This window comes from Mauremys reevesii, linkage group 3, assembly GCF_016161935.1.
Source record: "Mauremys reevesii isolate NIE-2019 linkage group 3, ASM1616193v1, whole genome shotgun sequence".
NCBI lineage: Eukaryota > Metazoa > Chordata > Testudines > Geoemydidae > Mauremys > Mauremys reevesii.
This window is the reverse complement of record NC_052625.1, coordinates 199,704,360-199,722,501: the sequence shown is the minus strand read 5'-3', so window position 1 is coordinate 199,722,501 and position 18,142 is coordinate 199,704,360. Positions and strand designations below refer to the sequence as shown.

The 18,142-nt window shown below is 44.2% G+C and overlaps 1 protein-coding gene across 3 annotated transcripts in view; it reads left to right on the top strand.

Moving 5' to 3' along the window:
* MTMR9 (myotubularin related protein 9) overlaps positions 1-16,794 on the top strand; it is a 33,536-nt gene extending 16,742 nt beyond the window's left edge. Inside the window, exons 5-11 of one of the 3 annotated variants that reach the window (XM_039530605.1) lie at positions 1,732-1,949; positions 3,975-4,136; positions 8,601-8,742; positions 9,398-9,618; positions 11,698-11,849; positions 12,605-12,793; positions 13,304-16,794. In XM_039530605.1, the coding sequence (XP_039386539.1) occupies positions 1,732-1,949; positions 3,975-4,136; positions 8,601-8,742; positions 9,398-9,618; positions 11,698-11,849; positions 12,605-12,768 (1,059 nt within the window). In that variant the 3' untranslated portion in view covers positions 12,769-12,793; positions 13,304-16,794. Of the gene's footprint in view, positions 1-1,731; positions 1,950-3,974; positions 4,137-8,600; positions 8,743-9,397; positions 9,619-11,697; positions 11,850-12,604; positions 13,036-13,299 lie in introns of those variants that run through there. The other 2 variants (XM_039530603.1, XM_039530602.1) reach the window with 2 other exon arrangements.
* The last annotated feature ends 1,348 nt before the right edge of the window (positions 16,795-18,142 follow it).

Sequence of the window (18,142 nt, the reverse complement as noted above, 5' to 3'; positions counted from 1 at the left end):
TTGTATTACATAGTTGACTAAAATGTTTTTTAAAACAGTATTGGCTATAGGTTAAAAATAAAACCCTCCTTCAAATGTTTGTCCATTAAAGACATTTCAGCAGGAATCTGGAGTCAGAGGTTGTGAAGGTGGTGGGCAGGGAATCATAAGCTGAAAGCTGAGGAGGCTGTGTAAGGATCTTTCTCCTGCAAAGTGGCCTGCAGAATAATAATTTTTTTAAGAAGCTAGAAATCATTTAATCTAGTGTTCAGACATAAGGACAATGAAAAAGATGGGAAAGAACTGAAGAGTGCAGATACATGCAAGAGGAAAACAAGGGTTTGCAGTTGAAATGGGAAGAAAGGTAGGGAGAGATGGGCAGGTTTTTTTCAAATAGCAGACTCTACCAAAGACAGCTCTTTGGCCACTTCAACAGCCGGACTATCCAGGTAAATGCCAAGAGGATAAGAGAGTGGGAAGGACAGTGAGAAGAGAAGTCTGAGCTTGGCTAGTGCAAGTCCATGGAGGAACTGAAGGGGTAATTTTGACTTGGATCCTGAAGTTGCTGGAAGAGGCGTTTGAAGGCCGAGGTGAGCAGTTAACTTCACTACAGGGACGGGACTGTTAACCAATAGGGTTTCCGCTTTCCTTTAACAATGTGTAGAACTAAGCTGGCTGAAGCACTAGCAGATGGATTACTTTCTACTCTCTCAAAACTACGATACCCACACAAGAAAATAAGGAAACAGATCAACAGAGCCAGACGTATACCCAGAAGCCTCCTACTGCAAGACAAGCCCAGGAAAGAAACCAACAGGACTCCGCTGGCCATCACATACAGTCCCCAGCTAAAACCCCTCCAACGCATCATCAGGGATCTACAACCCATTCTGGACAATGATCTCTCACTTTCACAGACCTTAGGTGGCAGGCCAGTCCTCACCCACAGACAACCCGCCAACCTAAAGCATATTCTCACCAGTAACTGCATACCACACCATAGTAACTCTAACTCAGGAACCAATCCGTGCAACAAATCTCGATGCCAACTCTGCCCACATATCTACACCAGCGACACCATCACAGGACCTAACCAGATCAGCCACACATCACCAGTTCATTCACCTGCACATCCACCAATGTAATATATGCCAGCAGTGCCCCTCTGCTATGTACATCGGCCAAACTGGACAGTCCCTATGTAAAAGGATAAATGGACACAAATCAGATATTAGGACTGGCAATATACAAAAACCTGTAGGAGAACACTTCAATCTCCCTGGACACACAATAGCAGACCTTAAGGTGGCCATCCTGCAGCAAAAAAAATCTTCAGGACCAGACTTCAAAGAGAAACTGCTGAGCTTCAGTTCATCTGCAAATTTGACCCCATCAGCTCAGGATTAAACAAAGACTGTGAATGGCTAGTCAACTACAAAAGCAGTTTCTCCTCTCTTGGTGTTCACACCTCAACTGCTAGAAGAGGGCCTCATCCTCCCTGATTGAACTAACCTCATTATCTCCAGCCTGATTCTTGCTTGCATATATATACCTGCCTCTGAAAATTTCCACGACGTGCATCCGACGAAGTGGGTTTTCACCCATGAAAGCTCATGCTCCAATACGTCTGTTAGTCTATAAGGTGCCACAGGACTCTCTGCTGTCTCTACAATATGCCATTGATGGGCCCAGACTAGACAATCTAATGGATCTCCTTGTCGCTAACAGCTGATGCTTTGTTTCTTCTCCTAGGTAATGATGCGGAGCAGCCAGCCTCTCACAGGTACTAATGGGAGACGGTGTAAGGAAGATTCAGCACTTATTAATGCCACCTTGAGGGCAGGAAAGCGTGGCTACATCATTGATACTCGTTCCCTGAATGTTGCTCAGCAGGCCAGAGCCAAAGGAGGTGGCTTTGAGCAGGAAGTGCAGTATCCTCAGTGGAGGCGAATTCACAAATCTGTTGAGAGGTAGGTGAAATAAGATGGCCGTCAGGGAATCCCATAGCCGCTTACTGGGTTTTCTTGAACCAGTGAAGCTGCCTCTCTGCTAACCCCCAGTGTAGATGTGCTGTGCTGGTGTTAAGTGTCGGCTTCCCTGATTGGAAACACCAGGGGCCAGATTCTCACCTGTGCCTGCGCTCTGCTTCCTGCAGCAGTTGGGAGGTAGGTGGGCAGTCATCAGGGAGCTAATTATGGTTCCCTTATTCACAAGGTCAGTGAGACTTAAGACCTCTCAGCTGCTGTGAGTCACACCAGTACCCTGCACCAATGGAGGATAGGCATAACAGAGCAGCACCCCCTCCCCCAGCTTACGTCGGGCGTACAGAGATAGCTGATACGGGAACTGGCTGCAGTAGCTTTACACAAGCAGGGAGTTGCCCTGTGGCAGGGAGATTCCTTGCTGGCCAGTTTTGGCCATAGTCCAGTCCTTTTGTGCCAACTGCACAGTGCAAAGGGCTGATCTCTTAAGAATCTTGGCTTAGAACCTTGACGCTGCATTAATGCATCTCCATTATCGTAGCTACATTAGAGCAAAAAACCAAAACCCCAGGGCAGGCATGACCTTGGAGAGCTAAGGGAGTGAAGAGAACCTTTGTGAACTGCTCTTGTGAGCAGTTGAACTTGATGTTAATTTTACAGGCAGGCATGAGTGTTGGTGCATTTTACTTTATATGCCCCTTTCTAAACAAAAATTAAAAGGTTCAGGTTCATTTTGCTCTCTCTGCTTATTAATTTCTTGGAACCAAATCTTTTTATATCAAATCGTAATATGCCCTCTTCTTCACCACACGCCTCCATCCTCTTACTTTCCACCACCACATTTCATATTCATTCTCTCTCTCCCTCTCCCCTTCCCCCCATAGGTATTAAGGCATGTAACATTTAAATGTCCAATGATCAGTAGATCTGTAACTTTAAATGTGCCTTAAGATATCATGGCAGGAAGAGGATCAAAGAGAAACATTTAGTTCAACCTAAAGCACGCTGAGCACTGCAGCTTGCTAAGTCTTGCAAATGAAAGACATAAGATCCTGTAAATATAAAGTATAACATTTTTTCAGTTTATCTTTGTGTGTACATAGTCTGTCTGTCTTAGGCCTGGTCTACACTAAGGGGGGGGGGGGGGTCGAACTAAGGTACGCAAGTTCAGCTATGCGAATAGCGTAGCTGAACTCGAACTACCTTAGTTCGAAGTACTCACCCGTCCAGACGCCGCGGGATCGAAGTCCGCGGCTCCCCCGTCGACTCCGCCACTGCCGTTCGCGGTGGTGAAGTTCCGGAGTCGACGGGAGCGCGTTCGGAGTTCGACTATTGCGTCTAGATGAGACGCGATATGTCGAACTCCAAGAAGTCGAACGCTACTCGCCGACCCGGGTGGGTAGTGTAGACATACCCTTAGTGTGGTGGTTGTAGTCTGAAAGTGACTCCGTAAAAATGGGATGGTGGGGTTCTATATTTGTCTCAATGACCTCAGATCACAACTTCTCAATTTACAAGCAAAGACTTGTTTTCTTACTACTCTGGCTTCTGCAGCACCCATAGTAAAGATTTTGCAGTTGGAACTTGGGTAGCAAGTGTGTTGCAGTGTGTGCCAGACTGGAATCCAGCTTTTTTCTTCCCGGTATTGATTCAGCCATGTTATCTGGAATAAAAAGTAGCAAAAACTTATTTAGTCAGTGGCTATAACAGAAAACACACAGGGTGCAGGTAAATTCAGAAAGATGGTGCTGTGCCCCTCTTCCTCCCCCTCCCCCCCATATATCGGGACACTTCAGAGCAGAACATACCTTTTAAGGAGTGGAATTGCTCCAGTTTAAGCACTGGTATTTTCCCACGATACTAAATTGTGACACATTCACAATAAGAACAGATTTGTTGAACAAGAAAATATCACTTTATTAAAGTCATGCTTCTTACCATAACTTCCCTTGAAGCATTAGTGTTTAAATCTGCATGGTCGAATAGCGTCAGTAATATTTGCTTTCCCCAAAGGTATAATATTCTGCAGGAAAGTCTCATCAAACTTGTGGAAGCTTGCAATGATCAATCGCACAACATGGACCGCTGGCTTAGTAAACTGGAAGCCTCCAACTGGCTGACTCACATTAAAGAGATACTAACTGCGGCTTGTCTGGCTGCTCAGTGCATCGACAGGTAAATCCTCTCTCAGTTCTTGGTTACACTCTGTGATGCTGCTTGTGAAATATTCCTTTCGGAGGCAGCTACGGTATTTTACTACAGTACGCTTTCTTGCTTATTTCCATGTAAGACACCAGTTTATCACCACCATGAAGGAGCAGTTTAGGCCAGATCTAGATTTTACTAGTACAAGCATGAGTGAGGAATCATAACAATTAGGGATGGACAATAGGTCAACTAGTCACAATTGCTTCCTGTGTCATCTAATGTTTTGCCCAGTCTAACCTGTATCGCCAATAAAACTAGAGTTTACACAACTGAACTACTGTTGTGACAACATATTAAGGACAGGTAAACTTGATCCTGTTTTGACCATGCATGTGCACGTTCTTTACTCTGTGAACATCCTTTCCATTGAGCTAGTCCAGTACTCAGTCTAATTTTAAATGACTAAAGCAATGGGGCTTCCATCATTTCCTTTGCAGGCTTTCCCACAGTTTAACATATCTCTGCTTTTTTGATAATCAAGCCAAATTTACTTCATACTCCTTTCTATCAGTCTAAGCAATTTTTCTCCTTTCTTTTAAAGGATCATGACTCCTCTAACCTGTCACTTAACCAAGCTACATGTGTATATATAGAGTCATTTTTCACCCCCTTAATCAGTTTTTTCCTTTTATCAAAATTTCCTCTGGTGTATTTATCTAGGTGAGCAGACGTGAATGTAGCAGTCTAGCTGTGGCCTGGTGGCAGCTGTAGGGGAAGGGGCCTATTTCCTCCCATCTCAGAGGATCTACATCTCCTCTTTGCAAACAGGAAAAATATGCTTTTTGCAAATCTGTGGTCTGAAATGTAATTCGGTTTGGTTAAGAAAATGGCAGCCAACCATCGAGATGTGGCATTGAGACCTGATGGTGCTAGGTTTAGTAAATATACCGGCAAGGAATTCAAACTGGAACAGGTTCAGAGAAGGGCTATTGGAATGATCAGAGTAATGAAGAGCCGTCCTTACAAGAGGAGACTTAAGGAACTTGGCTTGTTTAGCCTAGTAAAAGAGAGACTGAGGGGAGACATGGTTGCTCTCTCTAAATATATCAGAGGGATAAACACCAGGGAGGGGGCACGTTTTTTTTTAAAGTTACAGGCCAATGTTGGTAAAGAACGAATGGATATAAACTGGTCATCAACAAGTTTAGGCTTTTAATTAGATGAAGGCTTCTAATTATCAGAGGAGTGAAGCTATGGACCAGACTTCCAAGGGGATTAGCAGGGGCGAAAAACCTAACTTGTTTCAAGACTGAGCTGGATAAGTTTATTGAGAAGATGATATGATGAGGTTGCCTACAATGGCAGATGACCCATCCAGGATTGCTATTAGCAGATATCTCCAGTGGCCGGAGAAAGGGCACTGGATGGGGAGGGCTCTGAATTACTACAGAGAATTCTTTCCCAGGTGGCAAGATGCAACAGCCTGCCCACATGGTCTAACTGATGGCCATATTTGGGGTTGGGAAGGAATTTTCCCCCAGGTCAGATTGGCAGAGACCCTTGAGGATTTTCATCACTTTCTGCAGCATGGGGCACAGTTCACTTGCTGGTTTGAACTAGAATAAATGGGGGATTCTCTGTAACTTGGAAGTCTTTAAATCAAGATCTGAGAACTTCAGTAACTCAGCCAGAGGTTATGGGTCTGTTACAGGAGTGGGTGGGTGAGGTTCTGTGGCCTCTGATGTGCAGGAGGCCTGACTAGATGATCATGATGGTCCCTTCTGGCCTTAAGGTCTGAGTCTATGAGCCTTGGACAATGAAACACAAGGATTGTACTAAAACCATCAAACCATGGCAATTACTTGCTTCCAACTTTATTATGGTGAAGGCCAATTATTTCTCCTTTACATTGAGTACAATGGAGCATTTATAACTCCTAGCAGATGAAAGAAGCAAATTGAGTTTATATGGAGCTGGCATGGGACAACCTGGAATTTCTGTGCTCTCAACCCCATTCGGAAGCTAGTTACTACTTTTGAGTAGACAACGCACTGAAGTTGTGTAATCCCCTTCAATGGAATGGTGGGAGATGGATCTACATCCTGGGACTAGGATTTTTCAGCTTGGAAAAGAGGAGACTAAGGAGGGATATGATAGAGGTATATAAAATCATGAGTGGTGTGGAGAAAGTGAATAAGGAAAGTTGTTTACTTGTTCTCATAATAGAAGAATTAGGGGTCACCAAATGAAATTAATGGGCAGCAGGTTTAAAACAAATAAAAGGAAGTTCTTCACACAGGGCACAGTCAACTTGTGGAACTCCTTGCCTGAGGAGGTTGTGAAGGCTAGAACTATAACAGGGTTTAAAAGAGAACTAGATAAATTCATGGAGGTTTAGTCCATTAATGGCTATTAGACAGGATGGGTAAGGAATGGTGTCCCTAGCCTCTGTTTGTCAGAGGGTGGTGATGGACGGTAGGAGAGAGATCACTTGATCATTACCTGTTAGGTGCCCCAGAGGGCTGGATGGACTGGATAGCGGGCTGGATGGACCACTGGTCTGACCCAGCATGGCCATTCTTATGTTCTCTTGCATCCCTGTGACAAGAAAGATGCAAGATCAGAACAATATTGTCTTTGTTTGTCATTCTACAGGAAGCACATGGACATGTTTGTTCATTTTTGCATTTACTGGGAGAGGGGGGAAGAGAATGGTATGAAGTTGCTCTCAGTCTGGAACTACTGGAAAGCAAACTGAAAAAATATATACATAAGAATTAATTTATTCATAGCTATATCACCCAAGTTCCTTTTGGATACACTATGCTAATTCTAGATGAAAGCATTACCATGGACTACATCTTTATGCCTCTGCTTTCTACTTCAAAACAAGTAGTAATAGCAGCAGAGCAATTAATTGGCGTCAGCACTGGCGCTTGCTTGATGGATTGCTCTTATTTACTAACAGTTTATAGCTCAATTTAGGCCTCTGCACATGAACAAATACAACCGACCATTTAGTGTTTTTTTGTTTTTGTTTTTTAAAAAGCTAAAAGGGTATTTGGCTCACTGTGCAATCTTGTCGTGTTTCAGGAGGGGGAGATGCAATAAGACAATTGTAAATAATGCCACAGGAAATTTGAAGGAGGAGCTTGGTGTGATATTTAGGGGCACTTAGCCGGGTGTGGTATCAGAACATAAACATAACAATGCAGGGGGATTGGCTGTTCTGAAAAGTCAGTGGGAGCTGGGGGGGAAGAGCATATTGAATCTTAGCTGTATGTAAAGCAGTGATGCCCAAACTTTTCCTGTCGTCGGCCCTCCTCTCCTTACCAGTAATGGAGTCTGTCCGCGTCCCCCTCCTGTTGGCTCAGCAGAAGAGCTTGGGCTGAAGGCAGAGCTGGGGATGCAGGAGGAGCTGGGGCTAGAGACAGAGCTGGCCAGTGGCCAGAGAGGGAATGAGGGAAGAGCTGGGCTAGAGGCAGAGCAGGGGGTGGAGTGGAGCTGTAGCTGGAGTAGAGGTGAGGTCTGAGCCGGAACTGGGTTGGGGCTGGAGCTTGGGTGGAGGCAAAATGGAGCTGCGGCTGGGGGCAGAGCGGGGCTGGGTGATGCTCCCTCCTAGCCCCATGTGGGGTCTGGTCTGGGCCTCGCTGTGTGGGGGGCCCCCCTCCGAAAGTTTTTCTGCGCCACCCTTAGGGGGCTGAGCCCCACACTTTGGGGACCACTGATGTAAACCATTACTCCACTTTCACTATAATTTCCTTAGATTTTTCACTTGCTTTGTGGGCTTCTGATTCATCTATACAGAGAGGTGTGTGGTAGTCATTACGCTTGGTTCTGAGGCAGAGCTAAGCAATCAACCAGAATATTTCTTGTGCCTTTGTAGGGCAAGCCCTCTGTTACATATTACCTCTGTCCATTTGTAGTTCTACTTTGTATTGCTGTAGCTTCTAAATACCCTAATAAGGAGCATCAGGAGTGTTCAATGCTCTACAAACACCCAAGAAGACATGGTCCCCCGTTAAGATTCTGAAGAGGTTTCCAAGTAGCCTGTTCTTCCCAGGAGAGTCCTAGATGCCTAACTGAGCTTCTCAGCCTCCTGATCCCTTTTCTAGTTGAGTTGGGATCAGTCTTTGGATACTGTCTATTTAATAGGGTGGATTCTAAGTTGATGGATCCAGAAAGACCTCTTCTGTGTGTGTGACACATATTCTGGATTCCCAAAGCACATAGCCAGAAATTCTCCTGAATCCTTAAATGATGTGAAGCATAGATGACGCTGTGCTCTGGGGCTGGAAAGAGTATCAATATTTTTTTCCTCTCAAACTCACCCCTGTGAGGGTGTGGGAGAGAAGGAATGGTTGATGGTTGGTTAGCCACCTTATGTTGTCTAAGTCCATGGCAGCTGTGCTGATGTGTACTGAGAGACTGGATTTACCTGCATCTTGCATATTTGTGTTCCTATTCTTGCCCTCTTCAATTTTCTCTCAGGGAAGGAGCATCAGTGTTAGTTCACGGGACTGAAGGAACTGATTCTACACTCCAGATAACTTCACTGGCTCAGATCATCTTGGATCCAAGGTGCAGGACAATACGTGGCTTTGAGGCTCTTGTTGAGAGAGAGTGGCTGCAGGTGAGAGATGCTGTTTAGTTAGAGTTAAGATGTCACTAGATGGAGGCACTCACGAGTTGTTGTTCAATGTGTATATTGTGATCGAGCCTCAGGGCTCAAACATGTTGGACCCTATTGTTCTGGACGCTGTTGTTGCACGTCTTGATACCTGGGGCACCAGTGTAGCTGTCTCCCATTGGCTTTCTGTCAATGGAGTATTATGCACTAGCTGTCCTTCCCCGTTGGCTCTGAGAGGGCTCTCTCAATGTGAGGATTTCCGAGCCCCTCTCCCATGTCAAGGATACTGTTGCTGTTGTAAATTTAACAAATAATTCTGCTCTTCGTAGTTCATGGCAGCCGGTGTTCTCAGCCAGGCATGGTCAGTAATTTCGTAATCTGCTAAATTGTCTTCAGTGCATATTCTTGTAATTTGATGAAATGTGACATTACTTGCATAACCCTAGTGTCACTGAAAAGTGCAGTGGCTTTGTCACTGGCAATTCACTATCGTTAGCTTGAAGCCTAATTGCACTTGTTACGTGATGTTAACATGATGCAGTGGGACACGGTATCACAGATAGAAATAGTTTTGCAGAAATCTTTTGCTTATCTTCCTATAGCATACCCCTCCTCTTGCTTTGTATGTAATCTATTGTTCTTTGTTTCTTGCTTATAGGCTGGTCACCCATTTCAGCTGCGCTGTGCTCAGTCCGCCTACTCCAACAGCAAGCAGAAATGGGAGTCCCCCGTGTTTTTCCTTTTCTTGGACTGCGTGTGGCAGATCCTCCGTCAGTTCCCTTGCTCTTTTGAATTCAATGAACACTTCCTCATCATGCTCTTCGAACACGCCTACGCCTCGGAGTTTGGCACGTTTCTGGGCAACAACGAAAGTGAAAGGTTGGTGAAGAGACTTGTTCGGTGCTCCTGGAAATCAGGCCACGCCTCGTTACAGATGTTCTGTTGGTTTGAAAGAGTGTGTGGCCGGTAGCTGTCTCCTAGTTTTGAAAGACCTGGCTGTTTTTAAAACATCCAGGATCTTTCAGTCTTCCCTTAAAATAAACGGAAGTTCTGTCTGAGATACTTATCTGGCCCCTATTACTGTGGTATGTGAGCACCACACAATCTTTAATAGATTTTTCCTCACAACACCCTGAGGTAGGCTAGGGCTGTTATCCCCATTTACACATGGAGAGGCTAAGGCCTGCATACACAAAAGGAGTTGGGCACCTGTGTCTGGTTTAGACTCCGCTGCAAAGCACAAAACTCCCCCTGAATATGTTAGGCCCCTAAACTTACTCAGCACCTATGTTTTTGCACTAAAAGTTCCCTTGGTGTCTTTGTATCGGCCTCTGGGCGTGTGCACTAATGCCTCGCTCTAGAAGTCCAAATGCCTGTTTCCTGTCTAAGCCCCAGAGCAATTCCCCAAGCAGGGGAAGACAGGCACTCAGCTTCAGTCACGTGCAGGGCTTCAGCCGGTCAATGTGCTCAGAGGCTGCCTACTGGACTGGCCCCTCAAGTGTGGGGGTGGGGAGAACAGGACTTCCCTCATAACTTTTAGCCCAGTGGTTTGGATACTCACCTGGGCAGTGGCAGGAAACGCCTGGTTCAAGTCCTCCCTCTCTTTGATGGAGAGGAGGGATTTGAATAAGGATGTGCTGCCTCCCACGTCAGCGCTGGAAGCATTGGGCTATAGGAAATTCTGATGTGGGGCCCGCTCAAGTCTCCCTTTTGAAGCTGTTGCGCTGTGGATAAATAGTCACTGGAGCAGAGGGACTGGATCCTGGGTCTCCCACAGGAGTGCTCTAAGCCCAGGGTGTAGAGTCATTCTCATGCTTACGTGTGCTGTCTTGCCCTTCTCCCCTTCTCCTCCTCCCACTCCCCCCCCGGGACTCCTTGGGAGAGAAGAACAAGCATGAGAACAACTCTGTAGCCTGGTGGTTACAGCACTCATCCAGGATCCAGTCGCCCTGCTCCAGTGAAAAATCACCCAGAGTGCTGGCTTTTGTGGATTGCAGTCAAAGGTGCCTATCTAGCCCCACTCAGTGTATAGGAGCCAGGCACCTAACTCTGGCTTTGTGAATCCCAGTGATTGTACAGGTGCCTGAAAGTTGGGTGCTGTGACACTGAGAATCACAGCGCCTGGCAACTCCTGTGCATCCAGGCCTAAGTGACTTGACAGGCAGCCTGTAATGGAGCAGGTAGCTGAGCCCAGCTCTCCCAAGTCTCGGCTAGTGCCCGAACCACTGGACCATCTCCTCAGTCTGCGAAGTGGAGGATGTAGTCAGTAGCTTTAATTTATATAGCCTCTGGCATGCAAACTGTCCCAAGCCCCTTTACTACGCTAAGTCCTGGTACAGAGACACATCTCATCACCCAGGATAGGGTCACGCACTGTGTAGGTTTGGATTCCCTGTGTCTGTTTGACAGTAAACTGTGAAAACTTGCTTGTTGAACGGCCTCTGTCAGATAGCATGTGCTGTGGTGCGTCCTGCCACAAGAGGGACCCTATACACAGTTCTAGTAGTAACCTCACTTTCACTTACACCAAGAATTGCACTATGAGGCAGAATCCGCAGACCCACCCACCGACCCTCCCCTCCATTTTGGTAGCAAACAGCAAAGAGAGCAGATATGGTTGTCAAACTCTTTCAAGGGGTCAGGTTGTTCATAAGTGAAGATGGCTGATTTCTACCCCCACTGCTAAATGAGCTCTCGTCTCTGCCCTCTTGTTGTGAATGACATGAAATTGTCCCTGCAGAATGAAATAACTTGGCGTACAAATATGACCTTTCAGTATCATTTCACTGTCTTGGATCCCTCTTTATTAACAATCTGAGTTATCACAGTCCCTCGGCATTCACAGCATGTGGAAGACTTGCAGATATTTTAGTTCCCAGGGAGCTACCTGATTAACGCAAACGAGAATGTGCAGTTTTGAAGACAAGACAATTCAGTAATAATATTGGTCTGTCCCAGGTGTAAACTGAAGCTGTCACAGAAGACTATGTCCTTATGGTCTTGGGTGAATCGGCATCAAGAACCGAGCAAATTCAAGAATCCTCTCTTTGAGGCCAACAGTCTTGTCATCTGGCCTTCTGTCGCGCCACAGAGCCTGCAGCTTTGGGAAGGTAAATCAGGCTTCTTTTGTATTGTGTATTTTTGAGATAACAGAAATTCTCCTAATTGTCCACTCATCCTACCTTCATGCCTACAACTGGACATCTAAGGGCATGATCCAACTCCCATTGACATCAATTATTACAAATGACTTCTAACACCCAGCGCCCAGGAGACATGGTGCTGCCTCCTACCACTTCTTAGGCACTACAGGTGCTATGAAAGTTCTTACCCAAGGGCATCAGACTGAGCCTTTTTGGACAGTTAGTGCAACCTAAGTTGTTCCTTACTTACATATTTCTAAGGAGCATGCTCCCTCTCCGTTCCTTTTATCCTTCCCATCCACCCAAGCATTCCCAAGGCTACAGAGTCATGATTCAGTCCTCTATCCATACAAACTTCTGAATGTGAATCTCTGATCCCATCGAAGATTTATGTTAGCACTAAACTCAAGTGAGGGGGTGGAATCAGGCCAAGGTGGAGACTGAATATTGACCTGTCAGACTAGGCTACATGGAAAGCCAAAGTCTAGATCTCTCTAACCACTGACTTAAAAAAAAAAAAAAAAAAAAAAAGAGGAGTAGTGAACCCATTTTGGTCATTTGTCTATATTTCAAAGCATTGTTTAGGTAAATCCTTAAGAATTCTGATGTCAGTCCGTAGCACTCTGCATTTGTAAAGCACTGTATGAATCTTCACTAAGTAGCAGTTTTCCTCCTGGTGACATTAGTCCATTCTGACTTTCCCCCTCTGTTTGGGGCCGTAGGTGTCTTTCTCCGTTGGAATAGGTCCTCCAAGTTTTTGGACGAAGCCTACGAAGAAATGAACAACATCATAGAGTACAACAAGGAGCTTCAGGCAAAAGTCAATGCACTGAGGAGGCAGTTAGCAGAACTGGAAACAGATGACGGGATGCAGGAAAGCTCCTGAGATCTTGCAAGGCTTTGGACACCAGGTCTTTCCTTTCAACTCACCTTTACACTAAGACTAAACAGAGAATGTGCATGTGTGGCAGAACCCTCTGGTGCAATTGCTCCTCAACCCTTCACTGCTGAAACCCTCACTTTACACTATCTACATCTCTTCCGTTTGGGATGAGTCTCTTGTTTTTTGTTTACAGGGGAAGTGCACTGTTCAGCATAGTGTTCTCTCTTGACCATTGCTGTCTTTAATAAATTGTGTACAGTTTCAGCATAAGCTTTGTCTCTTGCCTCTATCAAAGTTTGTACAGACCAGGATGGGTCAGGAGATGGATGTGTTAAGTTTAAGTTGGGGACCATTTTTTGACCTCTAAACATTTTATTTGTAAGAGTATTAAATATTTTTCTGAGTGCTTGGTGAAGGCATTTTTGTCTAAGGTGCCTTTTTTGAGATTAGTTAAAGCAGTGTTGTTTTCAGTGATGCTTATTTTTGGTTGGTTCTGATGTTGGGTTTCATACATTCTGTGTTCCTTTTATCCAGAAAGGCAGTGAGGATGCAAAAGTGGTTTAAACTGCCTCCGGTTTCTGGCAGTTACACGAAACCTCCTGTACACTTGACAAATAAGCATGTGGTGTTTGAATTAAGGAACTGGAATTGGCTTGGTGGGGCTACTTGAAACAGAAGCCAGGTGAGAAGTTTGTATGCAGTATAGAACTTGTAAGGATTGTTATGCCAGGCTCTCTGCCTTGACTTTCAGTTGCATTGTCTCTGTGTGTCATGAACAAGTAAACTCTTCGTATCCCAACACACAGGGCAAATAGCTAGCAGAGGCATTCATTTGTTAGTGATTAAACTAGTAACCAGCACACACTGCCCTTTTTGGGAGCTCTGATTGCACTGGCCTTTTTTAAAGGTTTTAACTGATTCATTGTGATGCTAAAGTGCAAAAATCCCCATGGGTCCTTTTAAAAACACCCACTTTTGCTGCAGATGTATTTTTGTCTTGCATTCTTCTGCTAGGCCTTTTATCTGCTTTGGCAAAAGTTGGAATTGAATGTGATCCAGCAACGTCTTAGAAATGTGTTATCGATTAAAATGTATAGCTGCTAAAAACTGCTTGCAGTGTCCGATTCTCCATGTTAAAAATGTTTGATTTTCCGTGGCTACTTTCTGCATTTCTGTGGTTTGTGCTTTCATCAACATTTTTCACTTTTCCCACCTTTTTAAAGGGATGGTCGAGGCTTGGCCTTGTGCATTATTTAACTTGTCTAGACAGTTCCACTTGGAATCAAGTGGTTTGGTGTTTGTCTGTAGAACAATTGTTTTCCCTTAAGGGAAGTGGAGGGCTGTCTCTTCAACCCACAAGGATCCTCTCCCTGGCTTAGCACCTCTAGAAGGGAGTAGAGCCTGGTACGTGGGCTCTGCTGACTGAACACATTCTTGTTGGGATGTAGGAGACTAGCTGAGGATGCTCCTAGAATTCCCTCAAGTCATTCCCAGGAGACACTATTGTATATGGTGATCAGAAGGGGTGGATCTCAGATCCAGCCTCTAGCAAAGGAGCAGCTGCAGGCTGCTTTATGCACCATGTCGTAGCCTTTACTACAGGAAGTAATATGCATTGCTCGCTGCAGAACCCAGGAGCATCTGAGCATCAGCCGCAAGGAAAGCTATTTTCTGTCAGATTGGCCACGGGGATGACAGTGGTATGCATTTGCCAGTTTGCTTATAGCACAACTTGACATAAATCTGGCTTTAAGGTGGCTTCCTTAACTGAGAGCTATAGCAAAAATAGTTGAATTATTCCCTGCTTTTTTTTGCTGCATTCATCCCCGAAACTCCCAGGCTGGACTGTTTAAAGCAAGTGCTATCAAATGAGGCAGCTAGACACGTCCCTTCATAATTAAGCCTTAATAACATTTTGAGTGGACAGCGACCAGTCACATTAGTCTTAGCTGGAAAACAAGCCCTGAAAGTGAACGTATCACTTCCAATTTTTGTTTTGTTTTGTGACTTTAAGCCACAATTACCTCATCACTACCGTTGAGATGTACCAATGGAAAAATTTTCCCACTAAGGTATAATGTGTTCCCTTTGGAGCTGGTACTGGAGGCTGTTCCAAATGGAGGCTTAAAATGATTGGTTTTTTTAAAAAAAAAAGCTTATAAACTTCAAAACTAACAAGTCCATAAATGGTCATTACAAGAAATAAACCAAACACAACTGCTGGCCAAGGCAAAGGTGTAGGAGATTTGAATTTAATAGGACAATGAGGCTGGGTGGTTTTGGTTTTTCTTAGTGTTCCACATTGGCCTAATTTTGTTCCCAGTGAAAACAGGTGTAGAATCAGACCAGTGTGGCACATTCTAGGGTGCCCGCTTTGTGTGTAACTCAATATTTTACAGTATTTTTATTCTTAAAGTGAATTGGCTTGTATTAAAAAAGAAATCCCTTGCATAATAGGCATATTTGAATGATGAAGACTAAACTACTTTAAGAATGTAATCTGCAGAAAATCCTGGTTTCTAAATATGTTCCTAATCAAGGATTTAAAATATTTTCTATATTACTTGACAGTGAGTGACCTCTAAATACCCCTGTGCTGCCTTTTATTATAAAAATCCTTTTTCTAAAATATTCTGCCCTGGGCTGATCTAAATTTAGTCCCAAAATGATCTCATTTTATTGCAAACACTAGCTTGGCTGCTTTTTATCTAACAGGGTAGTGAAAGATAAAAATACATACAATTTGTTTAAAGGTGCTTGTTTAATTAAAACGGTTTACCCAGGGGGACGTATGTTCAGATTCTCATGTTAAACATTTTTAAAATGTTTTTGAGGGGGTGGAGTGGGAGGGCACCTTGGACCCTAAAACTTAAGCCATGCAGGGCCCAGGTTTTTCCTGTAGTGACTAGTGAGCTCGAGTGCCCGTTGGTGCCATGTAGAAGGGTTTTCAGAAGTTCTGAGACAGCCCTCAAAAGTCCAGACCCTTTCACATGTATCAAATAGACCCCCCAAATCACTAGCTACCTCTTTAAAATCCTGGTTAAGTTTGCTGTACCTGCCCAGTTACATTCCTTTTAACAAATATTTTCAGAATTTTGTTACTATGGATACCATGAGTCTGAAATATGTAATTACCAGCCATATTGGAATGGCTCAGAAGAGATTATTCGGCTGCGTAATAGACTATCCATAAAACACATTTTTAAAGGTTTTGTAACTTCCAAATGTAGCAATGATCTATAAGACAGCAGCAAAGAGACTTTTTGGCCTCAATGCATGATGGTTCCAGTCTCCCATGCAAACTGCATGCGTCTTTTGGGTAGCCAGCTGTGACAGCTAACAAAAGGCAGAGAAATTTCTCATGAGGCTGGCGTTTCATCCTGACCTTGTGCTACTAAACTGCATTCACCCCAAATGACATGAGTGTTCCCCCTCGATTTAGCATTAGTTTGGATCACAACCATAATACTGTTGATAGCACTGATTGCTTTCATTATTCCCACTGTTTCAGCCTTTTATATTTCAATTTTGTTCACAGCAGGAAAAAAAAATCAGAGGAGGTGGATAATTTATTTTTTCTTCCAAATGGACACCTTCCCCATTCCCTTTAAATTGAGGAATTGGGCGCGATCGTGCTCAGCACCTTGCAGGATTGCTAGATCAGGGCCCAGAGTTCTCCGTACCTTGCACGATCAAACCCCAACAGCATATGTGTTCTTAGAATATCCCCTATGTAAAATTCCCCTCTAGTAGTCCTCTTCGCCTCTCTGTCACCTTCCAGGTTTTGGAGTGGGGTGACCACAGACCAACGTAGCACTCTTCCTTTTCGGTGTGCCCACTTACATATACGTGTGTTGCCCCATGAGAGACCTGAAGTGCTGTTTGGTGCAGGTAATCACTTGCCTTCAGGTTGGACCTGAGCTGGAAGCGTTGTGTGGTAAGAACCAAACTTGGTTCTTCAGCCTGGCAGTGCCTTGTGCTGTTGCCAAGACACCTGCTTCAATTTTCTTTTGTACATTACATGTATGTCTAGAGAGAGAGAGAGTTATAAATGTAATTAACAAGCTGGACCTAGTGCTCCTGAACCCCAAGGAAGTATAGAAACTTAATGGGGACACGTTGCTGTTTACCAAAAACAGAATGAACTTGCACAGCCTAGTGAACACAAAGGGAATATGTACTTTCGATAGATATTTTGATTGTATTATTGATCTAACGTTTGAATGTGGCAATCTGTTAAAGTGCACTATTGTCCATGTTGCATACAATATAATTTGCACTGCATAGCATATCAACATCCGTAACGTATGCTTTTGTTAAAGCCTTGGGAAGTGCTATCATGTACAGGTTCCTGTACAGCAGAAAATGTCTATATATTAGAAATTCTACCTTTTTTGTAACTGTGTGATATTGAATAGCAGCACTGTTTGTTACGTACTATACATGATACATCCGTTAACTAGTATGAGCTAAGTAGTAAGTACGTTCTGTCCGAAAATCTGGAATCTCTAATCAGAGTTGGCTGCTGCATCAAACTTAATTTAAAATGAACTGTGTAACAGGAATTGTGTGCTATTATGTTAGATGTCTGCTGTTTGTGAACAGAATCCCAGCCACCACTACGTCGAATATAATCACAAAAGGCTAATGAATTTGAGGAAAATAGATTGGTTGAAATTCTGTTCAGCTCTTTGAAAAACTAAGATACAAAACGGCTGTAAATTTTTGCTTTAGGCTTGTTGAGAACATAGTGTAAATTGTCTGAATTAAAATCTTCAAAACTTGAAAAGAAATCCTCGAATTACAAAGCTTGGGTCTTTTCTTGTCAGCATTGTCGTCATAAATCGTGTGTGTGTGTGTGTGTGTGTGTGTGCACGCGCCAGTACCATAACATGGTCTCTAACATTCCAGTCTGAGCGCATGTTGTTAAACTGTTTGGTGCAGTGTGGGGTTGGGGGTTCGGATAAGGTAGTTCCATATTGCAGGGCTGCACAAAAAATAGAGTTAAGCTGTCTGAGGCATGTAACAGGTTGCTGGCCTTGGGGCATGTCCTCACATTCCAGTGCCCTATTCCAAGGCTTGACCTTCTAGTAAAGGATGCTGGGAGTTGTAGTCTCCACAGATGGATAAAGGGTCAGCTGATTATCATGTCTGCCAGCTGGAGACTACATAAAGGAAAGCTCCTAGCTCAGTCAGGGAAAGGTGAGGATTGAGCTAAAAGACCTTGAGGGAAATTCCTCCCAGAGATGTGGCAAGAGTCTTATGGAATAACCAGAAAAGCTGTCCCTCTCCCTTCCTAGCTGGTGGAAAGTGGGAGGAAGGGCCTTTGTTACCCTGTATTTTGGGGTGGGGTTGTGTGTCTTCACAATAAAACCAG